We start from the raw sequence: 25,564 nt of genomic DNA, 5'->3' as shown, positions 1-25,564 counted from the left end.
CTTTTTTTATGCTGGAGTCTTGTATTTCAAAATCAAATTTTTTATTCAGCTCTGGTCTTTTCATCAGGAATGCTTATAAGTCTTTCAAAGTCAACTAACTCCCAATTCAGTTCTGCTACATTGGAAAACTTTTGTCTCTGGAATATCATATTCTAGGCCTTCTGATCCTTTAATACAGAAACTCCTAAATGTGTTACCCTTGGTTCCACGAGATTTGAATTGTTTCTTTCTAGCTGTTTACAACATTTATTACACCTTGACCTAAGAATTCTAGAATTTGACTGGAATATTCAGTTTTCATTTTGCTATCTCTCTTAGGAGGTAATGGTGGAGGTTTTCCAATTTCTATTTTACCTTCATTTCTAGGATATCAGGATAGTTTCTATTGATAATTTTTTTTGAAAAAGGATGTTAAGTCTCTATTTGATCATGGGTTTCAGCTATCTAAAAGATTCAATATCAGATTATTTCTTCGTGATCTATTTTCTAGGTCTGCTGTTTTTTTCTGTTGCTTTTTAAATGAGATTATTTCCTATTTTGTTCTTTTTTATTCATTCTTTTGACTTTGTTGTTTCTGGATGTCTCATTGAGACATTAATTTCCACTTAACCAAATACTATTTTTTAAAGAAATTATTTCTTTCAGTAAGCTTTTGTACCTCCTTTTACATTTGGCTAACTTGGTTTTTGGTATTGTATTTTCTTCAGAATTTTCTTGTGCCTCCTTTACCAAGCTGTTGACTCTTTTTATATGATTTTCTTACATCACTCTCATTTCTTTTCCCATTTTTTCCTCTATCTCTCTTATGTGAGTTAAAAAAAATCCTTTTAGAGCTTTCTCAGAAATTGTTTTTGGGTCTTTGAGCAATTCACACTGCCTGTGGTTGCTTGGATTTAATTGTTTTCTGAGTTTATGTTTTGATTTTCCCTTGTTACACAGTAACTTTCCATAGTCATGGGTTGTTTTTTTTTCTATTTCTTTTAAAAAAAATTAATATTTATTTATTCTCATTTTGTACAAATAATTTTTTATACATTAATAAAATATTCTTGTTTAGGAGTAAACAAAATACCCCCTCTCCCAAAAAAAATTAAAACTAAAAAAATAATAGTAATAATTGTACATATGGCCAGGTGGTACAGTGGACGGAGCACCAGCCCTGGAGCCAGGAGCACCCGAGCCCATGAGCCCATATCCTGCCCCGTACACCATGGGTTGTTTTCTTGTTGTTATTGCTTGCTCAATTTCCCCAGCTTATTTTTTTTTGTGGCTTTTGCAAGACAATGGGGTTTAAGTGACTTGCCCAAGGTCACAGAGCTAGGTACTTATTAAGCGTCTGAAGCGAGATTTGAACTTAGTCCTCCTCTGACTCCAGGGTCAGTGCTCTATCCACTGTACCACCTGGTTGCTGCTCCCTAGTTGACTTCTTGACTCTTAGTTCGATGTTAAAGTTACATTATTTTTGGTCTTTTTTTTTTAAAGCCAATGTGGCTAGCTAAAATGGGTTGGACACCAAGCTTTTCAGTGATACTTTTTCTTGAACTGTTTTCATTGTCTTATGAGGCAATCTGCTCATAATCTTCCACCATTTTCCACCACACTGTTTCCAAACAAGTTTATATTTTATGCTTAGGTTGTCACAGCTCAGCTCTCTAATTAGCAATAATATCAAATGTTTTGGTCTCTTAATGAGATAACTGGAAGTCACAGAGGCTAGAGTACTAGACATGACATCAGGAAGTCCTGAACGCAAACGGCCTCAGACACTTACCAGCCGTGTGACTCTGGGAAAATCATTTCACTTTTGTTTCTTTAGATTTGCAACTGTAAAATGGGGACAATAATAACACCTTTCTCTTAGGAAAAACTGAACACTGAGGAACAACTGAGATAACATTTGTAAAATATTTTACAAACCTTAATTGTTATATCAATATTGCTGTTTAAGTAGTTACATCTTCATGATGGTCTTTTGCTCATGGTCTTATGAGATGAGATAAACAAGTATCTAATGAAACATTCACTGCTCATGGGTACAAGATAAAAACCAATGTTGCCAACTCCTTTATCTTTTCAAGGACAATCTGGGGGCTATTCTTCCATTTAGCTGTAACTTCCTTTTTTGCTTTTATTAATTTTGAGACAATCAACATAGAAATGGTTCAGTCTCTTTGGAAATCTACCAGAGTATTCAGAGGCGCCATTTAGTTTGACAATATTCTAATTTTTAGCTTCTTCCTACCACTCACTACCACAGTGGGAGACAGACTCTGCATAGGATTGAATGCTTTTTTTCTCCCCTTTTTTTCATGGGCTGTCACAGACAACTTCTTGTGACAAGCCCTTCCATGGTTAGCTTGGTTCTCTCTTTCTGAGGTCAGGAACATCACTACATTTCCATGATAGTAGATCCTGCAAGAGTTTCTGATTTGGGGGCGGCTAGGTGGCACAGTGGATAGAGCACCAGCCCTGGAATCAGGAGTACCTGAGTTCAGATGCTGTTTCAGACACTTAATAATGACTTAGCTGTGTGGCCTTAGGCAGACCACTTAACCCCATTTCCCTTGCAAAAACTAAGAGTTTATGATTTGGCCCAATGAGGTATCAGAGTAGAATTCAACTCTGAAGCTTTATTATAGCATCATGATGATCCCTGATAGTGGCTTCTCAAAGAATTGTGATAATCTCCTTCAGAAGATAACATATCTTACTATCAAAATGTATAGTGGAAAGAAACTCTCATAAACACCAAAAAAAGAGGTCTTTCAGAAAAACATAAAACCTAGAACAGGGGTGTTAAACCTGTGGCTTTCATTATGATCCATATCACTTCCAAGTGCAATCTGAATCAAAAATTGGGAAATATTTAACAAAATAACACCTAAGACTATAGCTACTGTTAACGTGTGGCTGCCCATAGGGATCTTAAGTGGAGTTTAGTGGTCCATGTTTCTATTTCAGTTTGACACCACTGCCTTACAGAACATAAGCAAATTCATACTGCAAAGAAATATAATAAAAACATAAGATAAAAATATTTCATGGATTTTTTTTTTTACCTTCAGCTCCTGTCTGACTGGCTCTTTCACTGCCTGCAAGATCAACCAAATTCTGTAAATTCAATGTAAAATAAAATAAAATGAATTTTGAGGAAAGTTAAAAATCTTTTAAATATGAAAAAAAAACAAAAGATACCTCAACCAACTTATTTCTACAGTTTCTCTCTCTCCCTTATTTTCTTCTCATCAAGTCATTAAAAGCCCAGGAGAGATCAAAAGAAATGGATCTCCTGGCTCAAAGACCTGTGCTCAGACCCTCTTTTTCCAACAATGGTCAAAATATACATATCTCTCATTTGAACCCATATTGCTCTGCCTAAGAGAACACTAGAGACACAGCCTGCATTCAATGTATTGATTTAAAACAAAAGTGAGAAGGCAACATGTTTTTAGCATCCTTTCATTTTGCTTTTTATTGTTTCTTGTTCCCCTCCACTATTCCATTCTGCATTACTCTGCATTCCATTCTTATGAAGTAGCAAACCAATTAATTATCAGATGTCAGTTGATAAGAGCTTAAAGTATGATTCCTTTCTAAACCAGATCTGTGACTTAAAAGGAACTCAAAGAGAAAATAATGAAGCTACAAAGGTACAGTACTGAGATATTTATTTATTGATATTTAAAGAAGTACATAAAAGAATTATATTTCAACAGGTTCCAAGTATTTTTCTATAAAATGTCCCTAATATTCAAATGTTACTGATACAGTAAGTTAATATACAAAGTTATGTATTTTTAAAAATTTTAATTACACTTATAATGAAGAGATTTGTCAGTGAAACAACTTAATTCTGCTGTTTTCCCTTGAATGGAAAAGTGTCATTCTTAAGTGAGACTTACCAAATGTGATACCATGACAGCTCCATCACAGTTAGAGGGGTCACCCTTTTCTCTGCTTTCCAGTATCTAGGGAAAAAAAAGGTAACATGTGGGAAAATCAATTAATTGGAAAGTTTCCAAAAAAAAAAAAATAGAAGAGAAAGGACTACTTACCATTCTGAAAATTGTATGGGAACGACTACTTCTCTGATTCATTTTTGTTTTCCCATAGTGCCTGTTTCCTGCAAAATAGTTCATATTTTAACTGAAAGCATCGAAGTCACAGAATTGCTACACTAAATGTATTTAATTTAAAAACCTGTGAAGAAAAAACACAATGTAAAGAGTCTAATTTCTTTTCATTTAAAAAAAAATACAGCAAGTCTTACTCTCTCCTTTCTTGATCCACTGCAGAGCTAGATCTGGTGTGGAGACCACCTCTTCTGTAAGATCAGCTACATACACATTTCTCTATAAAAAAGTTTAATTCACAGAGATTAGACAGTCTTCCAATGTAAAAGAAGAGGCACAGAATTAGAGAAACCATGTTAAATTCATTAAAATGGAAAATAAATAGTTGTATTCTAAAATGATGGAACAAGATAAGAAAGATAAAAAGAAAAGATTTTGTCAGATTATGTTCCAAACTTTACTAAATATAAACTACAAAAAATATCCATTATATAATGCTCTCATCTCTAGGTCTTCCACAAAAGTAAAAATTTTGAGTATTTCATAAATTTTTAAGAGACTATTTTTTTAGAGGGACATATAAAAAGTGACATATAAAGCAAAGTTAAATGTTAAAGGTTGAAAAATAAGTGAAAGTCACTTACATTGAAATCTTCCCGAATTTCTAAAGGTTTCATTTTCCTGGTATCACAAAGCAAATCTGTTATGGTTTCATTGTAAATTTCCATATAGGATACACGTAATAGAAATTCTCTTTCAGGAATCTAGAAAAAAATTGTTAAGAAAATGCTATAAGAAAGCATCCAGGCAAAAAAAATCTAATATTGACTTGTCATTTGCATTCATGAGGATAAAATAGGAAATTTTCTCTAAGTGACTATAGACTATACATTCACAACTTTTGCATTTTATAGAAATAATACAGTTATAATTTTATTTAAGAGAGTATTGAAGATTAAACCCCTAAGGAAGTATAGTTGTGAATGAGGTAAATTGATGCACAATTAATCAATACTATACTGTATATCTGTACAGCACTTAACTAGTTTTCTTGAGATGCCCTTATCACAGAGATGAATCTAACAGTGATCTATTGTGACTGAACTCTATTTAACTCTCAGTATCCTTGATGATAATCAGACCATCATATCCTCAGTCTACTAGTTCTCGAGGAAAAAAAATGCTGTTTTTGCCATGCTACCTAATCATGTTGTGCTCTTCTCCCCTTTTCTCTTTCCCTTTGGGAAGGAATTAGTCCTTTAACCTACCTACTGACCCCTTCCTCCCCTCATGTCACTCTCATTTTGAAAGGGATTGCCTGAGATTTTGTCTTTTATTGTTACCCAGAAATATCCAAAGCTCTATTTGTGGGGCAGAATTCTTTAGTATAAGGAATCCCCATATGCATATTTTTCTCAGTTATAACAGAGAGATTGTTTTATGATTATTATCTGCTTAATACCATCTACACCCTTGAATCATTGCTAATTTAGCTAAGTAACTTACCTCTTTGATCTTTTTGAAAATATCATTAACTGCTTTAGGTATTACACCCAAACCATCTGCTGAACCCATCATTGTATATGTTTTTCCTGAAGCAGTTTGTCCATATGCAAATATTGTACCTGGAAAAAGGAACAAAAGTCTTTGGGGTAAATGTCCAAGGCTCAAAAGAGTCTTTTAAGAAATAATTATTAGGGGCGGCTAGGTGGCACAGTGGATAGAGCACCGGCTCTGGAGTCAGGAGTACCTGAGTTCAAATCCGGTCTCAGACACTTAATAAATTACCTAGCTGTTCGGCCTTGGGTAAGCCACTTAACCCCATTGCCTTGCAAAAAACTAAAAAACAAACAAACAAAAACTCAAAAAAAAGAATTGTAGACAGCATCACTGAAAACTTACCATTGTAACCCTGTATGGCAGAACATATAATTGGTACTGCTATTTCTTCATATACCTTTTCCGTAGTTTCACTGGAATGAAACACACGATCTAAAGACAAGTAGACAAGAATAAGGAATATAGATGCAACTCAGTAAGTCAACAATGTTTACAAAAGTAGTGTTAAACTCAAAAAAGAATGGAAGCCACTAAACCATCCATAAGGATCCCTGTGGATCTCAAGTGGATGCAATTAAAATGTAATATCTATGCTACTGTATTTTTATTTTCTGTATTTACTGTATTTTATTTAAAATCACATTAATTTGGTTTAGGTCACACTGGGGAAGAGTTATGGGTCATGTGTTTGACATTTTTGTATTAGTTTACAATACTGCATCATAGCTGAAGAAATAGAATATTAAAGACTTGAAAGCAGAATCAAATGTCTTATTGCTATAGCTAAAACGGGATCATGGAATTGAAGAATAGATGCGCTGAGAAGGACCTCAGATGTTAGGTCCACACCCTCATACTACAGAGGAGGAGAATGACTTGCCCAAGATCATAAAGATAGTAAGAAGCAGAGCCAGAAATCAAACTCAGGTCTTGCCATTTTAAATGCATTCCACTTTTCCATTACACAAGGTGCTAACTGACTACAATACAATTCAAGTTCATAAAGACTTATTAAGCACATATGTGCTGGAAAATACATCAGTAATATTACAGATTCAAATAATTTTGTTCTAACAATTCTGGAGATGTTTGGATCTTCTATAAAACAGTCCTAAAGTTATGGAGGGTATGTATTGCTGATCTATAATGATTTTAACGAAGAAGTTAAAGATCTGAGCCTGGAGTTAAAAAGACCTGAACTCAAATCCAATTTCAGAAATTAACTAGCTGAGTGACTCTGAGCAAGTCATTTAATCTTCATCTGCCTTAGTCTCCTCAATTTAAAAAAAGGGAAAATAATAGCATCTACCTCTTAAGTCATTATGAGGATTCAATAAATAAGTACCTGGTGTGTAGTAAACACACACACTCTCTCTCTCTCTCTCTCTCTCTCTCTATATATATATATATATAAATATAAATATAAATATAAATATAAATACTAGCTATCATTATTATCCCTGACTTGCTTTCTTATAAAAATACTATCCTTGATTTGAACCTTTAATATAAGGCAGTGGTGTCAAATCCAATCCAACATGGAAACAGAGACTTGTCACTAAACCATACATGGGCAGTGAAGTGGTAGAGTAGATAACTGTTCCAGATCTGGAGTCATGAAGACCTCAGTACAAATCTTGCCTTACATACTAACTAGCTATGTGATCCTGGGCAATTCACCTAACCTTGTTTGCCTCAGTTTCCTTAGCAGGAAAATAAGAGGGAGAAGGAAATGACAAACCATTCCAGTGCTACTGCTTAGAAAACTCCAAATGGGGTAATGGAGAGTCAGACATGACTGAAACAGCTAAACAACAAACCATACATAAGGATCCCCAAAGGCCACAAACTGTCTTAGGAAAACACACCTGTTTATTTACTTCTATTCTTAAAATTAATATAGCAACATATTAAAATCAGATAGGAACTGCATTTGAATCTGGTTCAGGTCACTCTTAGTAGTATTATGAATCCATATGTTTGACCCCTCTCATGTAGTTTATGCAGTTGTAGATATAAGTGAGAGGGCACAGTAAATGAAATGTTGGATTTGGTATCCAGAAGACCTGAGTATAATTCCTACCTCCTGATGAGGAAACTGAGGCAAATAAAATAATTCCTAGCTATGAGACCCTGGACAAGTCATTTATGACTCAGCTTTAGTTGTTTCATCTGAAAAGTGAAGATACTAATTGTACTTATCAAATGAGATAATATGTACAAAACATTTTGAAAACCATAAACCTCTATAGAATTAAAAGCTATTATTAATATACTAGAAGTCTTGTGGAAATGTATAGAAATTGTCAAACTTTGCTTGTAATTAGTTAGTAAAGGAAAATTCACAGTCACCAGCAATCTTCTTAGCAAATGCTTAACAAATGTATATTAAATTTCCATGAATCTAATCCCTTAAAACACAATGTAGAATGATTCACTTTATTTACTTCAACATAACTACTTGTAAATTGTAACTACTTGTAAACTTGTCAATTCATAACATTTCTCATTTGCATCCTTTCTCTCCTCTGACACTACTGCCATCCTGGTGCAGGCCTTCACTATCTTACACCTGGACTAATGCAATAGTCTTTTGGCTGATCTCCATGCCACAAGCCTCTTCTTACTCCAATGTATTCTCCATTCAGCTGTCAAATTAATTCCTCAAATTAAAATTCTAATCACATCATTCTCTACTCTTCTACTCAATAAATTTCGGAGGTAGAGTTTCATTTCTAGGATCAAATATAAACTCCTCTTTGGCATTCAAAATTTTTAATAATCTGCCTCTCTCTCCATCTCATGTACTTTGTGATCCAGTGACCCTGGCTTCCATGCTGTCCTTTTCACAAAATACTCTCCCATACCAGGCATATCCAGGGCCTGGAATACTCTCATTCTTCACCTTTACTTCTTGGCTTCCTTCAAATCTTTCTGGATCTCTATTAATGCTATAGAGCCTTTGCTCTACTGAGGAAGGTTCTTTGAATGATATTCATACAATCTGAATCTCAATTGTTGGACTTGGGTGTTACCAATACATTAAATGACATTAGTAGAGAGATCACATAACTGATCTATATGAAAAATAAAAAAAGCAATCTAACTATATTCAAACTGCTTTACTGGAACTGGGGATCCCTGTTTCTGGGAATGGGCTTTCCAAAGTAAAACAAGGTTTATTGAAACCACGGTGTGAACTTCAACAGAGTCAAATGATCCCCAGATCATTCACAGATGAAACAAACAGATGAACAATCAAACAAATCTGCCAGTGTTTTCATCACTGGTTTCACTATTAATTCCAGGGAATATATTTAAATCCAAACAGTTCAGTGTCAGATGTGCTATATGAGTAAGTTCAAAGAGAATGTAAGAAGATAAAGACAAAAAGAGATATTTGGACCAGACCAAGAAGAACACAAAGAAAAAAAATTCATGCTGAAAGCAACACAATCTTGAAAATATGGAAAGATTATTTTTATGAGATACCTGAGTGAAAGGGAAGATAACATAAGAATGGGGAGATTCTCATATAATTGAATCTAGTTTTACCATTTACTATTCTTTCTGGGCTTTAATTTCCTTATAAGGACTAGATGACTGGTTGTGTCTTTTTCAGCTATAAATCCATCATTCTATAATCCTAATATTTATGACTATTACACCCTATAGTGGATATTATAAAAACTTCTTCCTTACTCAGAAGATTTTACCTCTCAAGTTGAGGCATTCATCTTAAGCTCCCTTTCTCTTCAAAAAGTTCTCTAACTTCACTCATCTTCTCCTCCTTTGCTTCATCTCAAGCAATTAGCTGTATTTACTAAACACTTTATTAAACATGTGCCAGGCACGATGCAACGATGTGAGATGTAAAGATAGAAACAGCAAGATGTGGCAACTTATTAGAAATGGAGAGGTTAGGAGCCCAGTATATTGCCAAAGTTATGACTCTGAGAGATTAGAAGGACAGTGATGCCTTCGACAGAAATAAGGAAGTCTGGAAGAGGCAAAGGATTAGGGGAAAGATAATGACTACAATTTTGTACATATTGAGTTTAAGATATCTCTGAGACATCCAGTTTGAAATATGTAATAGGCAATTGGTGATTGAAGACCTTAAGGTTCAGGAAAAGATTGAGTCTAGATATAGCTATCTTGGAGGTGACAGTCAAATCCTTCAAAAGGTAGTGAGGTTACAAAGAGGGAAGACATAGTGTGAGAAAATGAACCAGGACTGAGTGATGCCATGAAAATCCAGTGATAATCAAGTGTGCAAAAGTAGAGTAGTATCAAATAAAACAAACAGATCAAGAAGGATTAGAATTGAGGAAAGATCATTTTGGAGACTAAGAGATCACTGGTAACCATAGGTAACAGAAGTTTCCCTAGAAAGTCTCAAATGAAATATTATGTAGTAATCAGATCAGCCCAATTATATCACTTTCTCCAGAATTATTTAAAAGAATGATCCCAAACATAGAAAAATCAAAAGGTAGAGGACAGGTTAAACCTTAGTTTTTCTCACAGAACAAAAATAACAACAATGGCATAAAGTATTTTAAATTTAGATTTGTTACCCATATCTTAACTCTTAGGGCTGTAAATTAGTCTTTTGTGGCAGATTAATATTTATACATTTCCTTTGTTCCCAATGAACTAAAATAAGAAAATAGGTAATTGGTAACAGGGAAACTGGTAATCTGTTTTTTAATGCCTACTCCAGCATTCAGGTATAGTACAACATTTCACTGTATTTTAAAAGATAAAGAAATTCCTTAAAAATATTACCAAAACTAGGGACAGCTAGGTGGTGCAGTGGATAGAGCACATGTCTTGTAGTCAGAAAGTCCTAAGTTCAAATCCGGCCTCAGACACTTAATAACCTCATTGTGTGAACTTGGGCAAGTCACTTAACCCCACTGCCTTGCAAAAGCAAAACAAAAAACTTACCAAAACCAAAGGATTTTGTTCCATCTATTTGAGAAATGAGTCGGTCTTCAGTCTTCCAGTGAAGCTGTGTAGCATCTCCAAGATCTTGTTCTCTAAAAGAAAAATTCTTTATTAATTATAATTATTCCCATCTCAGTACACTTTTACATACTGCTTTATGGTCTACAAAGGAATTTTCCTAGTCCAACATAGTGAAAAAAAAATACTGGATTTGAAGAAGATCCTAGATTTCAGTGTGCCTATTTGTTTGTTTATAAAATGAGGGAGTTAAGGGGCAGCTGGGTGGCTCAGTGGTGAAAGTACTGGCCTGGAGTCAGGAGGACCTGAGTTCAAAATCGACCTCAGACACTTAATTACCTAGCTGTGTAACCTTGAGCAAGTCACTTAACCCCCCACTGCCTTGGAAAAACAAATCAAATAAAATGAAGGAGTTGAACAAGATACTCTTAAAAGTCTGATCCAGATCAAGCATTCTAATACTCTGTGAAGTATATAGGATGGGGGCACTGCTATCTCCATTTTTAAAAACAAGGAACCCTAGGCTCAAAAATGTACTATGACAATGCCTACAGTTCTAGTGTTAAATTTGGTTTCTACTATTGTTTCTTAACTAACGACTTAGATTTATGTTTTCAGATAATATCAGAATCACTTCCCAATATATTGTCCCACTGAATCCTCCCCTGTAAATCAAGAATTATTTGAGTAAAAAGCAACTGAGAATATACTTGCCTTTCCACACTCAAATGTCATAGCATCAGAAACCTAGAGCACAAAGGTCTATCCATAACTAATATGTCACAGAGGTTTAGAACAAACATTTCATTTTACAAATGAGAAAAGGAAGGTTTAAGGTTAAATAATTTGTCCATTAAGTTGTGGCTCTAGAGCTTTCTCCCCTGCCTTTCCTCCTCTTTTCTCTGGGACCAGGATTGGCCATTGTAACTAAATTGGGGTTTGGAAGATTTTTAGGACCTCTTTTGGTCCTATTCTCTTTTCATCCTATCAGTTAACAATCTTCCAGCTAGCAGAGCTTTCTAAATACACAATACAGTCTTTGCAAATCTTATTCTGCAGAGAAGAATTGGGGTTGGGAGAAATCAGTGACACGATATTTTCAAATACATAAGGTCACAGGTTTAGAGTTGGAAAAGACCTCAGAGATCATCTAATCAAGTTCATTTGTATAAGTGATGATAAAACTGAGGTTGAGATATTAAATGACTTCTTCCCACAGAAACTGAATGGCAATCTGAATTTGAACCTAGGTCCTCTGATTACAGATCAAAGTTTGAAAGACTGTATAATGGAAGGGATGCATAATATATGAACTCTCTGATAATAAGTTCTTTGAGGGAAGGACTATTCACTTTTGTCTTAGGGTTAGTACACTTTTCCCTCCCTTCCCTTCCTCTATACACATATATTATATGTGGGTTCTCTGCCTAAAGGAATATAGATTCCTTTCTTAAGGACCGTGTTTTAAACTCAAATTACTCAATGACTGGCCAACAGTAGATTTCACATCAAACTCCACTTGGTCATAGTTTGGGCCCCATGGCTCAAAGTGAATGTAAATAGCAATCATTTCTGATTTGGCCAGAAACCTTGTGGGTCTTCCCCTCCCAATACTAGACACAAAAGAGATCATTTTTCATCAGTTCTTTGATACCCACTCTTAATCACAGAATGTGTATTGTCTAAATCAAACAGAGACCTGCTAAAGATTTTTATCTTAAAAAAAACCAAGGCCTCCAAATGTATCCAGGACCATTTCCAATCATACTGATCTATATCTGGCTATTGGTTCCAGCTGGAGGAGAAAGCGAGGCTGGTGACTTTGCATTTCACTTAAGTTCACTTCAATTCACTTGCATGTCATGGCATCACTTCCCTGAAGTCATGGTCCTCTCCAAAAAGGAGGACAAACAATAAAAGGGAGTCACAAAAAATACTGAAGAAAACAATACCAACAAAAGGTCAAGTGATTTAAAACTTTCTCTCTGTCTTCATTAAAGAAAAGAACTCCTTAAAAAAGTAGAACTGGCTAAAAGGAAGAAGTTGTACAAAAATTCAATGAACAAAATAATGTTTCATAAAGCAGAGTTGGGCAAATGGAAAAAGAGGTACAAAAACTAACTAAAGAAAACAATTCCTTAAAAATTAGAATTGGTCAAGAGGAAACTAATGCCAACAAGCCATCAAAAAACCAATAAAACAAAATAAAAAAAATGAAAAAATAAAACAAAATATTTCATCATAAAAACAAAGGATCTGGAAATAGATTGAGATAAATAATTAAGACTTATTAGACTCCTGAAAGCCATGATCAAAATTGGAATCTAGATTATCATCTTTCAAGAAATTATCAAAGAAAACAGCCCTGATGTCCTAGAGGTTCAGATAGAAATGGAAAGAATCTCCTTCCTGAAAGAGATCTTAAAACAAAAACTCCCATATTCTAGAGCTCTCAGGTCAAGGAGAAAACAATGTAAGTGGTTCAAAAGAAATAATTCAAATATGATGGAGTCCCAGTCAGGATAACACAAGATTTAGCAATGTGGAAAACAGCATACTAGTATTAGAACCAAGACTCATCTACCCTAGAAATGGAGTGTGTTCAAGAGTTAAAAAAAAAAAATAGACATTTAATAAAAGAGGACTTTCAAGCATCCCTGAAGAGCCGTTAAGTGATACAGTGAATAAAGTAGATATAAGTGTTAAAAGGGAATGGTCTCAGATACTAGTATATTTCTAGGCAAGTCATTTAATCCTATTTGCCTTAGTTCATCTGTAAAATCAGTTGGAGAAGGAAATGGCAAGAAACTTGCAAAATGGGGTCATGAAGAATTGGACATGATGAAAAATAATTGAATAAAAAACCATTCCTGTCAAAAAGGTCTGAGCTGAATAGACAATTTGACTTTTGAATACAAGACTCAAGAAAAACGAAAGGTAGAAAGGAGAGATCATAAGGAATCCAATAAGGTTAAACTGTCTACATTACTACATGGGAAAATGATACTTGTAGCTCTTAAGAACTTTATTATTACTGGGGCAGTTACAAAAAGTAAACTAGACAAGAGGGCAGGATTATGATGGGATGATGCCCCCCAAAATAAAATTAAGAGGTGAAAAAGCAGTATGCACTGGGAGAAGGGGGAGGAAGAGAGAGAATAGGGTAAATTATCTGACATAAAAGAGGCACTGAAGAGTTTTTACAGGGGAGAGAAAGATGAGAGTTAGTGGTGCCAATGCTTGAATTCTGCAATTCTACTCACATTGAAACTGACCCAAAGAGGGTTAGCTGGATACAGAAATCTTACCCTACAGGAATTAGGAGGGGAAAGGGGAAAAAGAAGTGGAGATGGGGGGAACTGATAAAAATGAGGACAGACTGGGAGGGGCAATGATCTGAAGCAAAACATTTTTGAGGAGGGACAGGGTGAAAAGGGAGTAGGATAACAAACAAGCTAAAAAATAGGACGAATAATTATAACTGTGCACATGAATGGGATGAACTCACTCATAAAACCGAAGTGGCATTAAAAACTAGAGTTCAACAATATGTAGTTTATGAGAAACATACTTTAAATGAGAGATTCATAGAGTAAGGGACTGGAGCTTAATTTATTATGCTTCAGCTTAAGTATTCGTGGCTAATCTCAAATCACCTTTTTTCCCTCTGGATCCCAATTTCATCCTCTGTAAAATAAGAAGGCTGACCCTGATCAGATCATTAGGATGAAGGTCTGTGAGTTTAAATAAGCTTTTGGGGCTAGTAGAGTTAGAGGGAAGGTGATTCTACAACAGATTTTTCTTTATCTCTTATTTCTCTCTTTTTTAAAAAAGTTTTTCTGTAAGGCAATGGGGTTAGCTAGGTAATATTAAGTGTCTGAGGTCAAATTTGAACTCGGGTCTTCCTGACTCCTGGGCCAGCCTCCCCCTCTGATTTTTCTTAAGCTCCTCTTCACTAAATCTTTAGGATGATCATTTCTATTTCTATATGGCTTTTTTTTGACTTTTTTTTAAATTCTGAGTTCCATATTCTTTTTTTTTTAGGCTTTTGCAAGGCAAATGGGGTTAAGTGGCTTGCCCAAGGCCACACAGCTAGGTAATTATTAAGTGTCTGTGACCGGATTTGAACCCAGGCACTCCTGACTCCAAGGCCGGTGCTTTATCCACTACACCACCTAGCCGCCCCTCTATATATTTCTAAAGCAGTTGGGCCTCCTCTTCCCGAGTCCAATCTGTGACCTTAGGCGAGTCACTTATACCCGTGCTTGCCTCAGTTTCCTCATCTGTCAAATGGGCAGGAGAAGAAAAGTAACAGTATTTTTGCTAAGAAAACGGCGGAACCGCACCACACGACCTCTGAACTTCCTTGGCGGGGTCGAGCGGTGGCGTGCTACCTCTCCCTGGGCCTCAGTTTACCCATCTGGAAGAGGAGGATGACGGCAGAACCTGGGCCCCCCGGCTCCTCCTGCCGCCGGAGGGGCGTTCCAACCCGGGCTCAAGGCTTCCCCTGCCCGCGCTCGCAGCCGGCCTGCAGGCGCGGCCCACAGCCAGGGGCAGGCGGGAGGAGCCTGGGGCGCCAAGGGGGAGAGGCCCGGACGTGGGGCCGCCTTCCGCGCCCTCGTCTCCCCGCCGGGCCTTCCCTGCGCAAGCCTCGGGCCTCGCCTCGGCCCCCTCCCGGCCCCGGCCCACCCTGCTTCGGAAGCCGGCGGGCTCACCTGCTAATGAGCGGCCGCACTCGAACGCAGACCGTGACAGCGCCTTCCTCCGCCATACCGGACGCAGCAATGAACCGGACGGAACCGCCGGCCGCCAACACGTTTGAAAATTTCCCCACGCCGCGTCTGATTGGCCGAGTCGCTCCACTGACGTCACGGGAGCTACGGGGGCCAATCCATGTCCGAGGAGGGTGGGGGTGGAGCCAGCAGGGGGACGGCTCATGTCCACCCGGAAAGGGGGAGTTTTAAAGATTCTGGAGCAAAGGCAGCCAATCCGGCCGAGCCGCAGGCCGATGGGGGCGGAGCCGGCAATGGGTGGAACCGGGACGACCAATCCCAACAGAGCCGCTGCGAGCGGAGGGGACTGACTGGTCAGCTGTATCTCGCGTCTATGCAGGAGGCGGGGCCAAGCAGCTCCCTCCCAGAGCCTGGCAGAGCAGGCGGGGCGAGGCCTGGGGGCCAAGGCTGATGCCCCCGGGGAACCGCGGGGGGCCTCCCCAGGGGCAGCCAGCAGAACCTCTCGGGCCCGGGCCAGCCCCGGACTTCTCCCGACAGAGGAGGGAGTAGTGGTGGCGAGTGGTGTATTCCCGCTCAAACTCAAAGGACCCACAACCCTGCTGAGGGCCTCTGGGGTTAAGGAATATCAAGAAAATAAACTTATTATTGAATTATTCCCAGCAAGTCTCTGCCTTCCAGAAGGGAAGTTCGTGAGCCGCCTGCTCTGTGAGAAGCCTTCTGCTAGACTTGGACGCTACTTCATTTTAGATAATTATAGGTTATAGATAGTCACAGAATATTCCTATTATTTCCATATAAATATATGGAAATCTTTTTGTTTGCACCCCATCTGGATGGTGAGGCCATATTTTTATGAAAACCTTTCATGCCTTTCTTTGTTGCTGAGGTAGATTTTTCAGTAATAGAGTGAAACCCTGAAAAACTCAGTGAATTTTGGGGAGGGGGCTAGGGAGGGGGTCATATAATGTCCCTTGACTGCTCTTTGAGCCCAGCTCAAACTCAGCACTAGATATAAGATTTGAATCTTTTACTGGAGAAAAGCAATGAAAGACTTCATTTTCCTCAGAATTGGTCTCTGAAGATTTTCTTAGTGGATTTTAATCCCACTCATGTGGGATAAAGTGTCGCCATCTTCCTTGGACGATTTCCACACTCATGATGCCATCCTGTCTCTGGGATGGAATCCTTCTGAAGGAACAAAGCAATTTCTGTTCTGGATCATCCTCCCCATTCAGTGACCCCCCACCCCCCCCCCCCCCGGACTGCATCCTGTAAACTACATTTCTCTGAGCCATGCCCAGCCTGGACACTTGGCATCAACCTGAAAGGAAAGGAGTTTATTGACCAAGGACAGGGAAGGAGAGTTTTAAAGGAAGAAAGAGAATAAATCTCCCTTTCCCCAATTTTCTTTTGGTGGGGGGGAAGGGAAGGTTATGAGATATGTATTCTTAAGAAGAGAGATAAGATATTTTGATAGCAAAAGATTAGCAGTCTATTGAAGACCAGATTTGGTTGCTAATGTAAGGAGGATAAATAGATTTATGATAGATGCAGGAGTGTGGAAAAGGAAGGAGAGCTTATAGTCCTATCCATACTATGTAGGCTCGTTCTTGCCCCTGGTTTTATTTGCTTTGAACTTCCTAGGGAACATGTAGGAGTTAGGGTTGGGGAAGGAGTGTCAAAGGGAGGGCTCATGTTGAGTTCTGGGGGTCAAGTCCTCAAAACTACTTTTGAGAATACATAGCATAAGTTGGAATTGGAAAGGATGAGTCCATGCCCTCATTTCATAGAAGAGGAAAATGAGGCTTAGGCTTGGGTGGGAGGTTGGGATGGTGGAACAATAAACTCCTAAAACCTTTCTCTACAGGGGACCAAGAACTTTTGGAACTGTCAGCTAATTCTCCATTAAACAATTATTTAGTATTTTATTTTTACCAATTACATGAAAAGTTTACTTTATACTTTTAACATTCGTTTTAATAATTTTGAGTTCCTGAATTCTCTCCCTCCCTCCCCTGCACCCCTCATTGAGAAAGTGAGCAGGAAATTATGAACATCTCCAACATTTCCAGAAGTCTGATGATTCAAATGTTTAGGGAACCAAAAAAGAAACACTTCATGAATTTTTGGTTAAGCAGTGTTATTATCTTTGAGTGTTCACCTTTAAAAAGGGTGGCAGTTGTGCAGTAAAGTTCAAAGGGAAATTATAGTAATTCCTAATTGCAAGCCCCCAGAAATTACATATGAAACTCAACCTCTTGAGTGGCACAGCTATGATAAATGATACTTAGAGGCAAGGGAGAATATACTTCTGAATTGGAATCAGTGAAGAAAAAGATTAAATCTTTTGAAAACCTTCTTAACAATCAATCACCAATCTACCCAGCTACCTAAAATATAACTTTCCAATCAACGCCCAAGCTTCTATCCTACCTGATCAAGCCAAAACCTGTGGTTTCAAACCCTAGTAGTGTGGAGAAATCCAGGTTATTGCCAAAGAGTATCCCAACTCCAGGGAGGATCCCATAGGCTTGGCTGAACAGTTCCAACTCACACGGTTTATACAGATCAGAGTACCAGATCTATATCAACTCATGGTTTTCTTAGTTGAGAAAGGAGAGATTAGAAGTTGGTGCCAGAAAGCACTCAGGAAGGAATGAAGGAACCTCTGGGTAATCACTCAGCATTGACTTGGCTCTGGAGAGGCTTGGCAGGAAAGGTGGCAAAAGGAGGGGAATAGATGCCTGTTATCCCTATGACTCGTATTAAAAAAGTTTATTTCCAATGTGGGAAATCTGGGACACTAATACATTGGTGATGGAGCTGTGAACCCATCCAACCTTTCTGGAGAGAAATTTGGAATTATGCCCAAAGGGCAACAAAAATGTGCATACCGTTTGATCTAGCAATACCACTAACTGAATCTATACCCTGAAGAAATTATGAAAAAGGGTAAAAATATCACTTGTACAAAAATATTCATAGCAGCCCTGTTTGTGATGGCAAAGAATTAGAAATTAAGTGAATGTCCTTCAATTGGGGAATGGCTTAACAAACTGTGGTATATGTATGTCATGGAACACTATTGTTCCAGGAGGGATGGGAATTCAGGGAAACCTGGAAGGATTTGCATGAACTGATGCTGAGTGAGATGAACAGAACCAGAAGAACATTGTACACCCGAACAGCAAGATGGGGGTGATAACCAACCTTGATGGACTTGCTCATTCCATCGGTGCAACAATTGGACACAATTTTGGGGTATCTTCAATGGAGAATACCATCTATATCTAGAGAAAGAATTGTGGAGTTTGAACAAAGATCAAAGACTATTACTTTTAATTTAAAAAAACCTCATTTATTTTATTATGTAATTTTGCTATTTCCTATACTTTATGTTTCTTCCTTAAGGATATGATTTCTCTCTCATCACATTCAACTTAGATCAATGTATACCATGGAAACAATGTAAAGACTAACAGACTGCCTTCTGTGGGGGGGTGGGGGGGAGGGAAGCAAGATGGGGTGGAAATTGTAAAATTAAAATAAATAAAATATTTTAAAATTCAAAAAACATGTTTTCTTTCTCATCCAGGGTTATAGGTGTCTGTCCTAGTTGACAACAGTGACATATTCTCAGTTTTAAACTTCTGCCTTCCTCACTTCCCTTCTTTAGAGTCAAGAGACTCCAGTTGTGGGGATTGATAGTGAGGTCACTGTAGCCTATGTCTCAGAAGCACTCTCCCTTTTTATTGGAGGGATCAATGCCTTTCATCCTCCTGGCTTGGTCCCTGAGACCTCTAGACAGGCCATTCCATTTGGTCCAGGAAGAACTATGTCCTTCAGTCCTTTATCCCTGATATCCTTTTTTTTTTTTTTTTTTTTTTAGATTTTGCAAGGCAATGGGGTTAAGTGGCTTGCCCAAGGCCACACAGCTAGGTCATTATTAAGTGTCTGAGGCTGTATTTGAACTCAGGTACTCCTGCCTCCAAGGCCAGTGCTCTATCCACTGCACCACCTAGCTGCCCCCCTGATACCCTTTTAAATCTCTTCCAGCCAACTGATTCTTAGCCAAGTTCCCTCTAGTTTGTGGGTTCCAGATGTTATAGATTTATTCGATTCTGAGAAAGGAGTAATGTAACTGGTGTAAACACACTCAATCCCACCACATCTTCCTGAGCTGTAAAGTGAGACTTTAGATCATGACTGCGTATTATATATCTGGATGCTTTGCTCCCCCTCACCATACCCCCTTCCCCAATCCTTAGGGTTAAAGGAAATTCCTTTAAAAGGAGCAGACTGGAAGAGTAATGATTCCTGCCTCAGAAATGAGGAAGGAGACTTGACTGCTAGTTACAGCAGAGAAGTGGCTGAAGCTTCATCATTAGCTGATGCCCATTCAGCACAAGCCAGACTTGAGGTAGTAAACAGCAGGTATGTATTTGGTTGGCTCATAAATTTGGGATGTTATGGAAACATCAGGGCTTTCTTACCTCATCAGATCAATACATTAAAAACCAGAAACAGGTTTTCCATCTATCAGACTATTTATTGCTTCACAAGGGCACATTCTAGGGCATAGTCAAGAAAACACTCTTGCCTGTGAGCAAGCAGCTAAAACCACAAACCAGGAAAGTCTACAAAATGAGGAATGTAAACTTGATAAGACTATGTGACTTTGGATTGGCCCAAATAGAATTACAGTACTAAGAACTTATCCCTTCCTATGATGGTACACCTTCATTTATTCAGTCATTGGGTTCCTGACAAGCTGGTAGAGATGGCTTGAAAATACTGTGTAGAGATTTTCACAGTATTCTTATTACTACCTATGAGATGTGCCCCACCTGCCCCAAGCACAGTGCATCCAAGGTGCTGAAGTCAAATTGAGGACAGTTTCCTTTCCCAGACATGCTTTTTTGAAACTTGATAGATTAACTTCAACTGCCCCCTGCTCTTGGTCATAAATATGCTTTAGTTATGGACCATATGATAGCTTGAACTGAAACAAAGGAGAAGAATGAAGAAGTGGTAAAGAAATTCTAAACAATAGAAGCTACCTATCTACCACTGGATGATCTAGATGCTTTTATTGTTGGAGAAAATAAGAAACATAATCTTAAGTCAAGGTACACAAGACAAAACTCAAATGTATGAAAAAAAAACTTCATTTTTCCTCACTTTTATACTTAACTTGCAACTTTTCTTTTAGGGTCATATTCCTATGTGATTTTCTTTAAAATAAATAAATATATATAGGTGTGTGTATATATATCTATAGATATGTGTGTGTATGCATTTGGATACATATAAATATATATGTGTGTATGTGTGTATTGTCAATAGGCAAACACAACTTCATGAAACAGGTGAAAACTGGGTTTATTACAAGAAAAATGAACATGCATGTTGAAACCCAAAGACTTTATAATCTATGAATGAATGAATGCAAATCTAGAAGTTTGCATATTTATGACAGTAGGTCAAGGGAAGGAGGATAGAACACAGAATTCCCAAAGGGCTGTGGCATGGGAAGGGGAAAGGTGCAGTAAAGATGGGAAAAGGACAAAACTCCTCCCAAAGGAAAGGAGCAAGGTAATGGCAAAAGTCACACTCTTTTCTCATGGGAATTACTAGCTTATGAAGATAGATGGTCTGTCTATATACAAGAGTTGGGCAACTGGGCAAGCATTTCTTCAGCCTAGTGTACATGACTGGCTCCTGTTTTAACTCTCAGACACCTGTGGAATTCAGCTTAGTATGCGAACAGCTCAGAGAGTGTCAGATCAGGGAGAATTTAGTCCTTGACACAATCAGGGTCTCCTACATTCGTGGTTCAGTGTTTCTGCAAAATATGGCAATCTCCCTGAATTCTATTCTTTTGTCTGAAGGATTTGTTCTCCGCAGAGAGTTTTCTTATCTCTTTTTCCATCTGGCCAGTTTTGCTTTTTAAAGCATTCTTCTCCTCAATAACTTTTTGAACTGTTTTATCCATTTGACCTAAGCTGTTTTTAAGCATGCTATTTTCTTCAGCATTTTTTTGGATTTCCTTGACTAAGCTGCTGACTTCATTTTCATGTTTTTCCTGCATCTCTCTCATTTCTTTTCCCAGTTTTTCTTCTAACTCCCTCATTTGATTTTCAAAGTCTTTTTTGAGCTCTGTTATAGCCTGAGCCCAATTTCTGTTTTCCTTGGAGTCTTTAGATTCAGGAGCTTGTACCTCCTCATCTTCAGATTGAGTGTTTTGATCCCTCTTGGGATCACAGGCAAAGTATTTCTCAATGGTTTTCCTCTTTTTTCTCTGCTCATTTTTCTAGCCTGAGCCTGGTTTTGGGGTGCTTCCTGAGCTTTTGGGATTCCCCCACAAGGATCTCAGTGTGTGAGGCTCTGTCCTCCCTCCTGGTCTGTGAATATAAGTGCCCCCTTCTGCCATGGGGCTGAGGTGGGGGGGTTGCTATTCTATGGGGGGGCCTAGACTGTGATCAGGATCTGAATGTGGTCAGAGCCCCAGAGTCCTGTTCCAGAGGCAGAGGACTGAGCTGGGCAGTCTCTCTTCACTCTCCTCCCTAGGCTCAGCAGGCTCATGCCCTGGGGGGGGGGGGGTGGTGGCTCCTGCTTACCAGCTCTGCCTGCTTCTGTTTCCTGGATCTGGACTGCCTTGGCCACAGTGCTCACTGTGTTCCCTGAGGGCTGGGCTTCACGTACTCGCTCTGGCAAAGGATCCCCCCACCATTGTTCCCCCCAAGTTGTAACTGCTGCTCCCTGGGGTGTAGATCAGGAAACTGCCCCCGCTGCTGTGAGCCCTGGCTCCCAGTGCCCTGGGGCTGCCTCTGGGAGGCTGAAGTTCCTTCACTCTGGAGGGCCACCCCTCCGATCCCATGGAGCTGAGCTTTTCCGCTCTTTTCCAGGTTACCTTGGGTTGGAGAATTGCCTCACTGGATCCCTCTGTGGGTTCTGTCTCTCAAAAATGTAGTTAGAGTCCTTAGTTTATAAGTTTTGCTCCAGAGCAACTGAGAGAAGGTCTTGCCCCCCCCCCCCTTTTTTTTTCTAAATTAAGGTAATAGTCCTTGGTCTTTGTTCAAACTCCACAGTTGTTTCTCTGGATACAGATGGTATTTTCCATTGCAGACAGTGCCTAATTGTCCCTGATTGTTGCACTGATGGAATGAGTGAATCCATCAAGTTTGATCATCACCCCCATGTTGCTCTTAGGGTATACAGTGTTTTTCTGGTTCTGTTCATCTCACTCAGCAGCAGTTCATGCAAATCCCTTCAGCAAGCCTAGTCATTTCTGATGGCTGTTTTCCTTCCTTTCCCTCAGGAATTATTGCCACAGCCTTTGTTATTCAGCCTGTCTTTAACTAATGGTCTACAGAAAAATGTTTAATCTGTGAATTTTGCAGGCTTGTGAGTTAAAAAGCTGAGCTTTCACAATTGTGAAAGGATCAATTGTGAGTTCTTCTCCTAAGAATAATCTTTTATCTTTGAATTCTTTGGGAACTGCCCAATTAAGTATTTGTGTACTTAAAACTGTCATTAAGAAGGTATCTTGAAAGAAAGGGGGTAATTCTAAAGAACAAAATTGGGCAGGAAAAAGTAGAAAGGGAATAATTATATTATAAAGGGTTGGAGTGGAGGGCTGGTGATGTGGGAACCTTACTCTAATCTGGCTTGAAGAAGAAACAAGGTAATAATATCTAGAAGAGTGCAGAAGTCTTCTGAACATGATTGTAGAGAAATGAGATAACATGCACAGGGTAGAAACTTTGTGAAGGAAAGGATGGATTTATTCTTTTGTGACTGAGTATCTGATGAGGATGTGAGTACCATGTCTTAACCTTTATGAGTACCCCAGTGGACCTTTCAGAACATTATTGTTCATATTAAGTTAGTGTTTTGTTTTGTTCTTAATTTGAAACAATATTCAAGAGCTTCAGGAGAAAATGGAGCAAATTATTACTCTCAAAAATAGTCTCTGAGACTCAGGAAAAAGTGAATGAAGTAGAATGTTGAAGGAACAATTAAAATCCAGAGATTCTATTTTGTAGAAAATAGAAATTGAAAACCTGAAGTTAACTCAGAGACTTCAGGCAAATCTTGAAGAAAAGAAAATTTCTAACTGAGTAGAACTGGGAATCGACAGACACAAGAGGCTGTTCACATAGAAAGGGACAACTGAAAGAAACCATAAGGGACCTCAAAGCTAATGTAAACATCACCCTGTCCCCTATCTAATAACTATAGTTTTATGAGAAACTGGCATTCCAAATGAGAGACAGTAACTTCTATATAATCTTACTATTAATATTTTTCCTATATCTTCCCTTCATTAGCACTTCCAAAAAAACTGGAAACACAAAAACTAAAACTAGCTCCCATGTATCTGAAGGCCCACCAAAAAAAGATCGACAAATTAAAAGAATACATTTCAGAAAAAAAAAAGAAACATTAGAGAAAACTAGTGTTAAACTGAAAAAAAGGGCTTTATTTTTTGGTAGGCTTAATAATTGAAGTCTGAATTTCTTGCAGATGCTTTGCTTAGAAAGCAATGAGGGCCTTTCCCAGGTTTCTATTTGATTGAGGCAAAGTCCATTCACTGCTTAAGGTTAGGTGAGAGATAAATCAAAGAATAGTCTCTTTTACTTAGTCCAAAAAAAATAATTCAATCTGGGAGGGGAAGACCAAAACAGAAACAGTTGCTATTTACATTCACTGACCTGGTGGGACTTGGGTTGAAATCTGTTTTTTGCCAAACAATGAAAGCCAGAGTGATTTGGGTTTATAGTGTGGCCCTCAAGAAAGAAATCTAGCCCTAGATCACACTCTATTCCAAAATTAAGTCAAACTGGGATTTAAGCATAAAGTTCCATACCATAGATCAAATAAGAGATCAAGAAATACTCTCTCTGTCAGATCTTTGGAAAGGGGAGAAATTTATGACCAAAAAAGAAATAGAGAATATTATAAATTATAAAATGCATGATTTTGACTATATTAAATTAAAAAATTTTTATAGTAATAAAACCAATGCAGCCAGAAAACTGGGAAACAATTTTTCAGAGCTAGTATTTCTGATAAAGGTATAATTTCTAAAATTTATAAGAATACAAGTTATTCCCCAATTGGTATTTACCAATCAAAGGATATGACAAAGGTCAAAGGATATGACAGAAAGTTTTCAGATGAAGCCAAATAATAGTCATATGAAAAAATGCTCCAAATCATTACTGATAAGAGAAATGCAAATTAAAACAAATATGAGGTACTTCATATTTATCAGATTGGCTAAGAAGACAAAAAAGAAAATGATCAGAACATGTGGAGGGGTTAGGTGGCGTAGTGGATAAAGCACCAGCCCTGGAGTCAGGAGTACCTGGGTTCAAATCCAGTCTCAGACACCTAGCTGTGTGGCCTTGGGCAAGCCGCTTAACCCCGTTTGCCTTGCAAAAACCTAAAAAAAATAAAAGATGTGGGAAAATTGGGACATTAATGCACTGGTGGTGGAGTTGTGAACTGTTCTAACTGTTCTAGAGAGAATCTGGAACTATGCCCAAAAAGTAATTAAATGAATTATACCCTTTGACCCAGCCATACCAATACTAAGCCTATATCCAAAAAATCCCATAAAAATGGGAAAAGTCCTAATAATAGCTCTTTTTGTAGTGGCAAAGAATTAGAAATGGAGAAGATGCCTGTCAATTGGGAAATGGTTGAACAAGTTATGACATATGTATTTTATTTTATGAAGTTCTGTTGTTCTGTAAGAAACCATGACTGATCAGACTTTAAAGAAGCTTGGAAAGAATTATAGGAGCCAATGATGAATAAAGAAAGCAGAACCAATAGACAATGTTAATGTGTACAATGTTACACATTAACAGCAACATTGTGAGTTGATCAAGTATGATGTATGCAGTTCCTCTTAGCAGGTCAGGGATCTAGGACAACCCAAGAAGACCTTTTTTTTTAAAAAAAATATTTATTTTGAATTTTACAATTTTCCTCCTAATCTCTGCTCTTTCCCCACCCCCCACAGATAGTCTTTACATTGTTTTCCATGGTATACATTGGTCTCAATTGAATGTGATGAGAGAGAAATCATGTCCTTCAAGGAAGAAAAATAAAATATAAGAGATAGCAAAATTACATAGTAAGGTAACAGGTTTTTCCCCCCTAAATTAAAGTCTTTGGACTTTGTTCAAACCCCACAATTCTTTCTCTGGATGC

The 25,564-nt window shown here is 38.0% G+C and overlaps 1 protein-coding gene across 3 annotated transcripts in view; it reads right to left on the bottom strand.

Moving 5' to 3' along the window:
• The window catches only part of CENPE (centromere protein E), a 99,265-nt gene extending 83,837 nt beyond the window's left edge, over positions 1 to 15,428 (bottom strand). For all 3 annotated transcript variants that reach the window (XM_074228770.1, XM_074228771.1, XM_074228772.1), the window contains exons 1-9: positions 15,320 to 15,428; positions 10,587 to 10,678; positions 5,976 to 6,065; positions 5,580 to 5,698; positions 4,718 to 4,837; positions 4,271 to 4,352; positions 4,056 to 4,123; positions 3,903 to 3,968; positions 3,060 to 3,111 (exon numbers count right to left, since the gene is read on the bottom strand). In XM_074228770.1, the coding sequence (XP_074084871.1) occupies positions 3,060 to 3,111; positions 3,903 to 3,968; positions 4,056 to 4,123; positions 4,271 to 4,352; positions 4,718 to 4,837; positions 5,580 to 5,698; positions 5,976 to 6,065; positions 10,587 to 10,678; positions 15,320 to 15,375 (745 nt within the window). In that variant the 5' untranslated portion in view covers positions 15,376 to 15,428. The remainder of the gene's footprint in view (positions 1 to 3,059; positions 3,112 to 3,902; positions 3,969 to 4,055; positions 4,124 to 4,270; positions 4,353 to 4,717; positions 4,838 to 5,579; positions 5,699 to 5,975; positions 6,066 to 10,586; positions 10,679 to 15,319) is intronic.
• Between the last annotated feature and the right edge of the window lie 10,136 nt (positions 15,429 to 25,564).

This window comes from Macrotis lagotis, chromosome 3 (genome assembly GCF_037893015.1).
Source record: "Macrotis lagotis isolate mMagLag1 chromosome 3, bilby.v1.9.chrom.fasta, whole genome shotgun sequence".
NCBI classification, from domain to species: Eukaryota; Metazoa; Chordata; class Mammalia; order Peramelemorphia; family Peramelidae; genus Macrotis; species Macrotis lagotis.
Note: the sequence above shows the minus strand (reverse complement) of the source record. Positions and strands in the feature narration are given on the sequence as shown.